Source organism: Sarcophilus harrisii, chromosome 5 (assembly GCF_902635505.1).
Source record: "Sarcophilus harrisii chromosome 5, mSarHar1.11, whole genome shotgun sequence".
NCBI lineage: Eukaryota > Metazoa > Chordata > Mammalia > Dasyuromorphia > Dasyuridae > Sarcophilus > Sarcophilus harrisii.
The window spans coordinates 15,169,025-15,181,064 of record NC_045430.1 but is presented as its reverse complement, the minus strand read 5'-3'; the positions used below and the strand labels follow the sequence as shown (position 1 = coordinate 15,181,064).

The 12,040-nt window shown below is 50.8% G+C and overlaps 1 protein-coding gene across 1 annotated transcript; it reads right to left on the bottom strand.

Moving 5' to 3' along the window:
- Positions 1–928: 928 nt before the first annotated feature.
- Positions 929–11,808, bottom strand: TXN2 (thioredoxin 2). The gene is made up of 4 exons (XM_031940110.1): positions 11,664–11,808; positions 8,665–8,921; positions 7,130–7,253; positions 929–1,596 (listed from the first exon to the last, which is right to left on the bottom strand). The coding sequence occupies exons 2-4, from the start codon at positions 8,919–8,921 to the stop codon at positions 1,480–1,482; spliced, it is 498 nt and encodes a 165-aa protein (XP_031795970.1). The 5' UTR covers positions 11,664–11,808; the 3' UTR covers positions 929–1,479.
- Between the last annotated feature and the right edge of the window lie 232 nt (positions 11,809–12,040).

Genomic DNA, 12,040 nt, shown 5'->3' with positions numbered 1-12,040 from the left:
TGGGCATGAATGAAGTATATTCATGGTACTACAGATAAAAAGTTTATAGAGAATCACAGCTCGTTGGGAATCTTAGAAACCGAGTCCACCTGTGAATCCACCAAAGGTCAACCTGGGATAAGCAAAGTGGCGGGATGGAAAACGCCCCACACATCCTGCTCCTATGATTGATGACTTTTATGACCTCTTCCTGGTCTAAGGCTGATATAAGATGGGATGGCACCTCCCTTGCTGTGTGAATAATAAACCCTCCCGGCACAACAGGGAAACGGGGCCATCAAGCTGAGATGCCAAAGTGGCTCGGCGCCCCACAAGTAGGAGAAAAATGTCCCTCCCTTGACCTCGGGAACGTGGCCTTTGCAGCTGCTATGGAGCACTAACCCAGAGACAAAGATGGAAGGGCCAAGAAAAGCTCGTTTGTCCCAGAAGCGGTCCCTTGTGAGTGTGGCTGGAAGGCCAGACATGTCTCCTTAGAGAACCTCCCACGGTGGGAGAGGGAATGGCCACCAACAAAAGGAGAAAGCAATGCCATGGATCCTAAGGTGGGCATGAGTAGATTTAATGAAAAGGCTTAAGGGCCAGGAAGCCAGGGGGTTGCCTATTAGTGTAAATGAGGCAGGGAACCAAGCAGAGACTAGAGGTCTGCTCAGAAGAGTTAAGAGGGTCTCTCAGAAAGGATGGAAGGTGTCTCTGCTGGAGCTCGATTTGTTCCAATTGTCTGGGCTCACACCTTTGGAGGGCTTCAGGGAGCCTGTGGCCTAAAGAGCCTCAGAGAGCTCCTCCTCTCCAACCCGGAGCCATCTCCTGCTCTCCCAGCCTCATAGTTGGAAAGGAGAGTAGGAGTGGGGGTCTTTTACAAATGGTGGTGGCTACAGGGGAATTTTAGGGTGTATCTTGGGGGCCTGTTCTTCACAGCAAGTGGCAGAAGTGATCAGTAAAGCTCTCTTTATTGCAGACCTACAAAATATGAGAGAATTTTATATATATCTCACTCTCTCTTTTCTTTTACAAAACAGCATCACAGGAGAAAATGTGGCAAGTAGGTCAGGCACAGGGTCACAGAGCCTCTGAAGTAAAGCACAGGTACCAGAGGACAAGAGAAAAATTTCACAGTCAAAACAGGGTGACCCCACTATGAGTAATCCTGCTGGAACAGGTCACTCTCCAAACTCTGGAGATGGTCACAAGCAGGGCCTAGGTTAGGGAGGGCTTGGTGGTGGTGATGGGAGGAGGGGGTAGGGAGCAAGCAGGGAGCCCCCACCCCCAGCCCTCCCTTCCACGTCAGCAGCAGCGCCACTTCCCTAAGAACCAGTCCTCTGCAGTCAGACAACTGGGAAATGCTCCCGGTCCCCAAGTTTGGAGATGCAGAACCTTCCCCAGCAAGACACAGGATGGGCCGACGGGACTAGACAGGTCGGGGCTGGGAAGGACGAGAGTTTTTCTAGGAAGGCCCCAGGGGAAGACTCGAGGCGGCCTGGCTCAGCAGCCAATCAGCTTCTTGAGGAAAGCCTCCAGCTGGTCTTCATCTTTGATGCCCACAAACTTGTCCACCACGTCCCCGTTCTTGATGGCCAGCACGGTTGGCACAGCAGAAACCTGGAAGGAGCAGGATCGAGGGGGATAAAGGACAGGACGTTATCTCTAGGCCAGAGAAGGCCTGCTGATTCCTGGGGGCAGCCTCCGTGGGGCAGAGAGGGGTGGGGGACAGCAACGTTCAAGACCACCACCGGTCCCTTCCTCGAGAAGGGCCATAGGGAACGAACATCCCAAAGTTCTGGGGTTTCCCCAATGGAAAAATACTTCTCCATTCAAGCTCCCAGTATTTACCCTTCTCTCTGAAAAACCACACACTGACTCATCACCCAGTGGTTTGACTGAAGACATGGCAGGGATGAAAATAACTACCACTATAAAAAATAGCCACAAGATGGGGGAATGAGAAGAGATGCAGACAGGGGCCAAAAGACCTTGGTGCGGTGCTTGACTGAGTTTTCTTGCTGCTTAAAGGCAGAGGGAAAAAGGCAGTATGATTTGTGGTGAGATTTACAGCAGGTACAACTCATCAATAGGAACCAAAATGGAGACTAGAATACAAAGCTGATCAAGGAACCATGGGGAAGTCTTCCCATATCCTGGGTGTTAGAGAAGGGAGGAATAGGAAGGGTCAGCCACGCTGCTTGGGATGGAGAGGAAAGGCAATATGGACAAGGTTCGGAAAGAGAGGCCCAGATGAGCCAGGCTGCGTCCCAGGCAGCTACTTTGGTGGGGGGCTAGTCCAAAGCGATGCAGATGGAGGAAGCCCACCTGCCTCCGTTACTTAGTAGCCACATAAGCCTAAGTTCCAGTACTTCCCTGAGCTTCAGTTAACCCATCTGTAAAATGGGGATAAAATCATCACCTCTTACCTCACTAAGTTGTTATGAGGCTCCAGTGAAACAAGGCCTTTAAAGACCTTTGTCAGCCTTTCACAAGCTATTACTGTTGTTGTCGGGTCCATAAACTATTTACAAGAGACACGAACCCTGCCTTCTTGGAGCCTGCATGCTGACAGAACAAAAGGTCCAGCACAAACATCTATTTTTTCCCTCCCATATAAGTAATGGGTATAAGATAAGCAGACTAGTTAAATATCTTAAAAGTCAGACATACAGCTGAACTTTGCCCTTCAAACAATCGGCTAGATCAGTGGTTTCCAGTTTTTGGTGTATTCTGGGCCCTTGCAGAAGAAGCCCATGGACCCCTACTCAGAGCACAAAATACAATACAGGGGTGCACAAACCAGTGAAATTAAACCAGTTATTAAAATATTTTTTAAAAAGAGGGTCATGGATCCCAGATTTGGAACCAATCAGGAGCTGATGAGGAAAGGGATTATGTAGATTTTATCTTTGGATATAGCTAGTGTCAAGCACAATGCTTTTTATATGGTGCCTGTTTTAATGTTTGCTGAATGAATGAAAAACAGTCAATTGTGAAGAGGCACTGGGATCACTCCCAAAGTAGCTGATGAACTGCATGTAAAAATCAATCTCATAGTCACCTCTCTCTTCTGATCCAACCCTATAATCAGTTGGATTCCCACTTTCCCCAACAAACCTGGGGCTGTGTGATACCCAGCAGTCTATCTACCCCCCCAAAAGACAAGAGTGGAGCCCACTGAGGGTACTGCAAAGAATGTCCTACGGGCTTAGGAACAATCACGGAGGAGCCTCAAAAATGATCAGGGCCAAACCCAAAGTGAACAATGGGAACCGTGGTGGGGTAAGGGAAAACGTTCATTTCTGTGTCTAAATCCTAAAACCGTGATTTCCTCAGTTTTATCAAAGACGCCAGCACAGGCGCGGACCATTCACGGTCACTCAGGCCCACCAAAGCCCCATGCTAAGTTGGTGAGCTACCTGAAGGACAGATTATGGTCTGTCTGTTGGGGCAGAAAGATACCCCGAACAGGGAAGTCCCAGGAGAGGCCGAGGAAGCTTTTGCCTGATCCCTTAAAAACTGGCTAAGTCTGCTCCTTGCACATGCAGGGCAGTGAGGGCCTGCAGCACCAAGGCTGAGGGGCCAGGCCAGCAAGCTGCCTGTGGGCCCTTTGTTTCCATTCCCGGCTTCTCGGAGCCCTCCCAGGCACATGATTGGGTGGGTGGGCACTGACAGTGCCAAGAAGCCTGCACGTGCCCCACCCCTTTCCTGCCCAACCAATGACCAAAAAAGGCTGCAGAGGCTGAAACAGGGAGAGGTGCCTGGGCCTGGCTGGGCTGCTCTTGGGCACCCTCTGGTGGCAGCCCACGCCAAGCCATGCAGCTGGCGCTCAGGGTTCTGCTAGAGAAGGGACACCTGGACTGAGGGGACACCCCCTCCCCTTCCTGCCCCCCAAGAGCCTTCAAGGAAGAGATGGTGAGGACGCCGGCTGCCTGCGGGATAAGGAAGGGTCCCCTCTGCCCCCAAGTGTGACACCACGAGGCTTGGCTAAGGCTGGTCCCTGGGAGGGGCCTCCTCACTGCACAGAGAGTCTGAAGCTTGCCTGAGGCCCCCTCCCCACCCCAGCAGTGGTGGGATACGAATCCAGGCCCTCTTGCTCTTCCCATCTCTGACATTCTACATCCTACGGCCCCTCAGTGCTCTCAGTGTGTGAACTGAAGCCAGTCACGTGTCTGCTCACCAGCAGCTAAAGGAAAAACGGACTAGGATCATTGGGTGGAAAGCCAGGGGCTAAAACACCATCAGGGAAGGGCCTCCCGCAGCCTCTCGTTCACCCCTCCCTGGGTCCTCGGATCACTTACAGCAGACCAAGGCCAGAGAGGAGGCCGCCGAGCTGAAGCAGGAACCTGAGAGCAAAGCCCAGCTTTTTGCCACCCACTTAGAGCGAGCCTGGCCGAGCTGCTCCGCCTGAGACTGGGTTCCTCATCCAAGCAACAAAGACAATTCTTAGACCGCCAACTGCACGGGGCGCCGGGCGTTACAGGAGAGCCCGTTTGCTGTCCGGTCCCTCTTTCCTTCACTTAGCCCTTACTAACAGCTCTAAGGCAGTCTTGCAGGCTCGCCCACCCAGTCCAAACCTCCTTCCCTAGTACAGACCCAGGCTGAGGCTCCATAAGCGGAGGAGAACATGGGGCAGCATGGGCCTGAAAGTTCAACAAGGGGTCCCTGCAGAGGAAGGGGGAGGGGGAGCTGCCACACAAAGAAAGCCCCCATCCTTCCAAATGAACAGCTCCATGCATTTTGGAACAGGAGGTTCTCACAACTGAGAAAAGGCCAGTCACCCGCAATCCCACCTCTGTTCTCTCTTGGACTCAGGCTTGGTTCTGGGACGAGGGAAGCTGCTGCCTGGGAGCACTCCTGCTGGGCTGCAGCTCCAGCTCTGACACCCCTGCGGGGGCCACTCTGCAGGACGTCCCCAACACTCTAAACGCACTCCCACTCTTTACAGGCTCCGGCTAAGGGGCAGACCCACAAGCTCCCTTCTCCCCCCCCATTACCTGCACCTCAGGCTCCTAAAAGCTCCCCTTCTCATAGGAAACAGAGGCATCATGGTGTCAGGGAGAGAGAATTGGATTTGCAGGAGGAAGAGAAACCTGGCATCAAGCTTTGGGGGATCACCTCTCTGAGGCCTCAAGTTTCCTATTCTAGAAAATGGGACCAATCCTTGTTTTACATCCATCCCAACATGATGACAAATGTGAGTCTTAGAGGGCTTAGTGAGTGTGGACTAGTTAGGTCCGTCTCCCCCACAAAGGAGGGGCCGAGGCTTTCTAGGGTCACCACACAAACTTTGGGGAAAGCTCTGACAACCGGGGCCAGCCCGGTAACCTGGCTGGGAGAAGGCCAAGAAGGCCCATCTCTGAATCTACCGGCTGTGAGCCTCGGCAGCCACTAAGCCTGAGTGCCCCAGACACCCCTAACAATGAAAGCTAACCCGCTGTGGTAAAGGAAGTCTGTCCAGCCAGAGCTCCTACACTTGAAAATGAGATGAAGGTCTGGGAATGATCAGGATCTTCGTCCTGCCCCCAGCCTGAGCTGGCTGGCAGCCACAGCAAAGTCCTGCGGAGCGGGGAAAGGCGATTTTACCAACTCCAGAACCAAGAGAGGTGAGGGCAGAGGGCAAAGAGCAGGACAACAGGAATAATAAAGAGAAAAGAAGTTGTTGCCTTATCCCCAGATATGCGGAGAAAGGGACTGGTTCTGGAAGCCAGAAACACTTGAGGGATGTAGGCTTGTGGAGTCAGGACAGCCTGGAGCCTGGGGGGCATGCTGAAACACAAGGCAAAGAATGCATACACATTCCAAAGCTCTGAGGGGGTCTCCCTCCCCCTGCTCTCCCCCCCCCCCCCCCCCCGGGGGAATCTGCTGAGGATTGTGAAATCTGAAGTTGGGCAGCTGGCCAGGGGGACATCGATTGTGGGGGCAGAGAACAAATGAATGCGTCTGGGGTGGGAGGAGGAGAAGGGGCTCTGAGAGAGGAGGACCAAATGAGGTGAAATCCTGGAAGGTAAAGAAGCATTTAACATGCTAATCAGGCACCTCGCCTGGCCTCAGGAGCAAGGGGCAAAGTTATGGGGGACCGATTTCAGCTCAACTGAAAAAAATACCGTCCTGACGAGTGGATGTGAACTCAAGTCTAGGAGGCTTCTTGGAATGACAGTGAGCTTCTCTCCAATAGAGTATGACAAAGCTGGGGTGGGCAACTGGCAGAGACGAGATTCATTGGACAATCTTGGAACGAGGAAGACCCGGGCCCTCTTTGGGCCAGTGCTATAACCTCTCTCTAAGGCCATAACCTCAGAGAAAACATTTACTTGGGCAAGTGTTTTCTATTAAGCGAACTCTCAGGCCTAGCCCCTATTTCTGCCAATGCTAAAAAGCTTTGGGTCTTTAGTCCACGAGCTGAGATTCCCTTCTCATTTCATCAGAAAGATAAAAGGGAGATAAGAGACTGAGCAGGAAAGGGGAAGCTGGCCTGCTGGCTATGGAATCTCAGCCATTTCCCCTGACCAAACCACTGGGCTGAAGCTTGGTGACCCAGATCCTCCGGCTCGTTGCTGCCCCAGGCCTAGCCCAGGCCCTCTCCAGCCTGGTGCAGACATATGGATTACCTCATTCTAGCTGCCCTAGGACTCTGGGACTCCTGGTGGGCTTCCTGATTGGGCAGAGGTCACCAGAATCTTTGCTGCTGGGGGAGGGGAGATCTCAAAAGATCTGTCTCTGGGGATCAATAAATGCTCTTTACAAAACGAAACAAGATTCTGTTCAGAGGAACGTTGTGAGGGATGTAACCTTCCAACTCTACCAAGGAACTGCTGAAACCTCAGAAGGGCACCCTCCCAAGGCAGGTCATGAGAGAGGGACGTGACATAATATGATCTGGAGACCCCAGAGGCTACCTCGCCCACTCTTTTCCTTCTCAAGGCAGCTTTAGGGTCATAGTCTAGAGAGGGTTGGTATGGTGGCTCTGATGCCTAAAACAAGAATCCCAGGAACATCAAAAGCCTAATGGGTATTTCTGTCCAAGGCAGAGGTGGGGGGAAGGAGGATGAAGGTAGGGATCACCAATCGCATCCTGTGGTTCAGGGGAGCAGGAGAGTGCCAGGGGCTGTGGCTGGGTTCCAGGTTACTGCGGGTACCTGTTTCATACCTCATACTCAATGGCGAGGTCTGTGTTGTCATCAATGTCCACCTTGGCCATCAGCACCTTCCCCTCCTGCTTTGCCACCATTTTCTCTAGCCGGGGCCCCAAGATCTTGCAGGGGCCACACCACCTCAAGAAGGGAAGGAAAGGAAGCATCTCTGTCACATAAGGCTTGTCTTACTGTCCTGATCTTGTTGCTCAAAGGGAAGGTTTTGTGGGAGTGGGAGCAAGCAGGCTTACTGGGATTTGATAGGGATGAAAAATAAAAAGTTATTGATGAAACTTTTTAAAAAGAGGCAGCTGAAATGACATGAGGAAAACTCAACAGCCCAAGCCTCAGTTTCAAAGAATTCTCAGTGTATCTCCATTTAAATATATCTTCCTCATAAGAAAATGTTTGTCCTCAGAAAACGCCATCTGCACCCAGAGAAAGATCTAAGGAGACTGAATGTAAATCAACACATGCTAGGTTCACTTCTTTTTTCAGTTTTTTTTCCCCCTGGTTTCTCCCCTGGTTTCTCCCTTTTGCTCTGATTTTTCTCTCTCAACATGGTTCATAAAGCAATGTGTTTAAAAAAAAAAAAAAAAAAAAAGAAAATGCTTGACCTCCTGGGAAGCACCATCAAAGTTGTGAGCTCCAGCTGAACATGACCAGGAAAAGTGCCGGGGCTGACAACTGGAAGTCAACCACACAGCCTTGGTTTCTGACTGTGAATGAATACGGCTTATCAAGAGATGGCTTCTCCTTCCTCAGTTACCTCAAACACCCAGAGGGAAAGTGAAGTCAATCAGTGAGTCCTAACGAAGCACAAGATTCTAATAAAGGAAGAGATGTTTGGTTCAGGAGCTTTAAATTCACCAACTCTGGTAGCAGAGGAGGAGGAGTGCTTGGGGGATTGCTCGTCTACAGCTTATGCAAACCACTGCCCCATCCCCAAGCAGTCAGGAAATCCCAGATTTCTGGAACTTCAGAGAACCCGGAAGCTCAGTCCAAGAAATATGATCTCCATGGACAGATGAGGAAGAGAGTGAGAGATTAAGAACTAGAGAGATGTCCCAGGTTCTAAATTGTGGGGACCTCCACCTTTAACTCTCACCTTCGACCTAGGAGGGAGTGAAGCCAAACCATCCCATCCAAGGACCACAAAGACGTCAGGCCAGGCTTAAAGGGGAGGCTGTGGGGGCTTTAAGCAAGCACGTGACCACGGCACTGGGGATCCACAGCTTGCTGGGGGCATTTCCATTCAGGGTCAAACCTGAAGGTGACGAATGTTCATAGGGCTTCCCCAGTTTTAGAGAGGGACAACTTAAAAATATGACAAAGCTTCTCTGTGAGGTTATTGAACTGTTTAGAAACCTAAGAGGCCAAATACTACCTCCTAATGGTATTCTGGATACTTAAAAAATAAAAACTACATTTATTGAAACTGAGGATAATTTTGAAAAATATTCCAGAGGTGGGGCCCTGGAAACAAGGGAATTCGTGGGAAAGTGAATTAAGGACTTAAGAACCCTGGTCTCTGCATAAGCCCGATACTCACTGTGCATGGAAATCCACAACTACCGGTGTCTCAGAGTTGACAACTCTGTCCTGAAAGTCGGGCCCATCCTGGACGTTAAACGTAACCTTAGAGGTCTTGGTGGTGGAGAATGTCCGGGCCAAACTGAGTGCAGCAGTGGGTCTAGCAGGGCTGCCCTGGGCTAGAACCTCAGGAGAAAGGGGCGCCCAGCGACACTGAGGAAGCTTCCTGGAGAAGACAGGGGCCAAAAATCTCCTGAGGACCAAACGCTGAGCCATCTAAAAAGGAAAAAAAGAGAGGGCGAGGATTTGTGAAGGCAGTGAACTGGGGCAAAAACAAGGCCGCCAAGACCAGGACCACAGAGAGGAAGCATCCCGGAGGGGTCCAAATTCAAAACAAGGACGCCCAAATAGGAGAACGAGTGTGGTACTGGAGAGAAAGGGAAAAAAGGATGATTGGCAGAAGAAAGGGTGAAATCGGGGGCAAAGGTAAACAAGGTAGGGAAGGTATGATCTCGGAGTATACCATTGGCAACACCTAGATGTGTAACCTTGAGCAAACTGCTCATCTGTAAAACAAGGAGGCCAGAGGATTTCTGAAGTCCTTATGAGAGGGAGAGCTTGACCCAAAAAGCCCAAAGATTTACCAGGTGGCTGTGTCAGATCTGCTGGACCTAGATACAAAAGAGACGCTCTCACTCAGCAGCTTCCTTTGAGGGTCTTAGTCCACTAGGCAGATACAAATCAACAATAAATGGAAGGGAAGGCAAGTATATTTGGACAAAGGAGAAATCCACACAAAGTGCTGTAGAACATTGTGAGATCTTGGGATGGCAGGCCTGGAAGAGGCCTTAAGATGTCATGTTGTTCTACTTCCTTTTGTACCCCCAAGGCCACTGATGCCCAGATCTGAACTGCGTCAGATAATCAATTGATCTACATATTTATTAAGCATTTACTATATGCCAGACCCTGCAAGGAGAGAAAAGCATGAAGAAGTCTAAGGAATTGATATTCTAAAGGGAGATACAAGTAACAGAAAAACAAACACATAAAGATAACAGACACAAGTATATATATAATAGTTAAATATAAATAGCTTCGGAAAGAGGGCATCAGCAGCCGGTGTTTGAGCACCATCCTCAAAAGAGAGGGAATCTGTGAGATGAAGAAGTAAGGAAGGCATCAAGTCCACGCAAAGGTGTGGAGAGGAGAGTTCTTATTATCACCCCCATTCTACACACAAACAGAGAATTCAAGCCCAGGATCACACATCTAGGAGTGTTTTCCTAACTCCAAATCTAACACTCCCCACTGTAACAAATGCACGCTGGAAAATAGGCTGGGTCCGACTTACACTAGGATTTAGAAGCTAGAGGGTTTATTTACATTCTCTGTTTATTTACATTCTCTTTTAGATTCAATAAGGGGATACCAGAGTGGCGAAGTCCGGAGTTAATGGCCACATTTATTTTTAAGTGACTGGTGGCTGTGTGTAAGTTGAACTGGGGAGGTAAGCCTGGATGGTGGGAGAAGAGTTAGGAATCTGCTATAATGATGAAAGTCAGGGGTGATGAAAGTTTGAGCTAAAATGGCAGCTGTAAGAATGGGGCGGAGTCATATGGGAGAACTTTAAGTTATAAGGAAAAGAGCACTCAGTTATACAGGAGATTTAAATACAGATCTTCCGCCTCCAACACAATTATCAAGAGCTTAAAAAATCTTGTGGCTCTTCCACTTGGGGCAAACCATTTCTATCCCAGATTTTTGAACTGATTGGTGACCCCATGTGAAGTCTTGCAATTGAATATGAAGGTCACGAAATTATGATTATCAGTAAATGTTTAACTTGAATGCCTATTTTACAGACTTATATACTCAGGGTCACATAAAAATTTCTAGTCCTCTTCTAGGGAAGAGAAATGGAAAAGGTTTAAGAAGCCTTGATTTCCCCGGATGGAGGGAGCAGGTGGGAAGGTGAAGATTCCATTTCCAAGGCCCTTGACCTCTGAATGTAGGAAGCCACCCCTACATAGCAAGTGTGGGGCCTGTGAACTTGTTTTTAAAGAAATATTTTTATAATCAATTTGATATAATTAGTTTCCTGAGAAGAGGTTTGGAGGCTTTACTAGACTGACCACCCAGACTCCAGGACAAAAAGAGTTAACTCCTGTTATGAAGGGTCAGAAGATCAAAGGAGATAACGCATAAAGTTTTCTGCAAACCTTAAAGTACTATGTTAATGTGAACTATTTTAATTATTACAGGATTTGAAACTAACGCAACTTTAGAAATCATCCGATACAACCCTGTAATTTACAGATGTGGAAATTGAGGCCCAAAGAGATACAATATTGCAATCCTTACACCTGGCTAAAGGCACACGACATTGCAATCAAATACAAAGTATTTCCTACACGGGAAGGACCACACTAGAGACTGGGGGTGCAAACCACAAAGATGACAGTTACTACCCTTAAGGAGGATATCTACCAGGGGAAACTGTGGTCAGGAGGGGGGACATTTGAGCAGGGAGAGACCACCCAGTGATGGGGGCAAGGGCACGGAAGGAAGCTGAGGAATGCAAGGGGCAGAGATGAGGAAGGCGGGCACTGCAGGTTTGGAGGGACAGGGCCAGCCAAAGCACGGAGATAGGAGTCAGCAACTGTGGCAATGGGCACGTCAGTCCTCGAGGGCAGGGGCGCTCTTGTAAATAAATTGGTCTGGCACGGAATCAATGCCCGTAAATGAACAGGGAACGCAAGCAGCGGCCGGACCAGTAAGGCCTTGAATGCTGGGCTTAGCAGTGGGCAGCGAGGGCCCGGGCGCAGACACGTGCCCAAGGGAGATGGTGACCCCGAGGACCAGGGAACCCGAGTTCCGGGGCCTGAGTTTCAGGGACTGGGCGGAACGCGGGGCCCGGGTGGGAGTGGGGAGGGGGCCGCCAGGGCGGACGGACCCGGGAGGAAGCTGGACGCCGCCCGCCGCCCGCCCCGGGGATTCCCCACGCGCGCCTCCTACCTCCCTGCGGCGCGAGCGCGGCCACGAGACCGAGCGAGCGGAGGCACTGGGGCCGCCCTACCCTCTCCTTTGCCGCCGCCTCCGCCCCCCACGGCCCGGCCCGGCCTGGCCCTGCCCGCCCGTCAAGGGCACGGCGAGCGTCACTTCCGCCTCGGGGTCGGGCTTACGTCACTTCCGCCAGCCGCTCACCGACTGCGTTTTCCTTTCCCTAGAGAGTGGAAGGAAAAGGAGGACAGTGCGACCGGAGGAGGCGGGGCCTGGCGCCGCAAGCGCACAGCGCAGTAAGCGTCGCTCGCCGTTGGGGCCGGAAGTGGGTGGGAGGAGCGAGCGAGGGGACGTTAACGCCCCGCGGGTCATTCTGGGTGACCTCGGTCTCC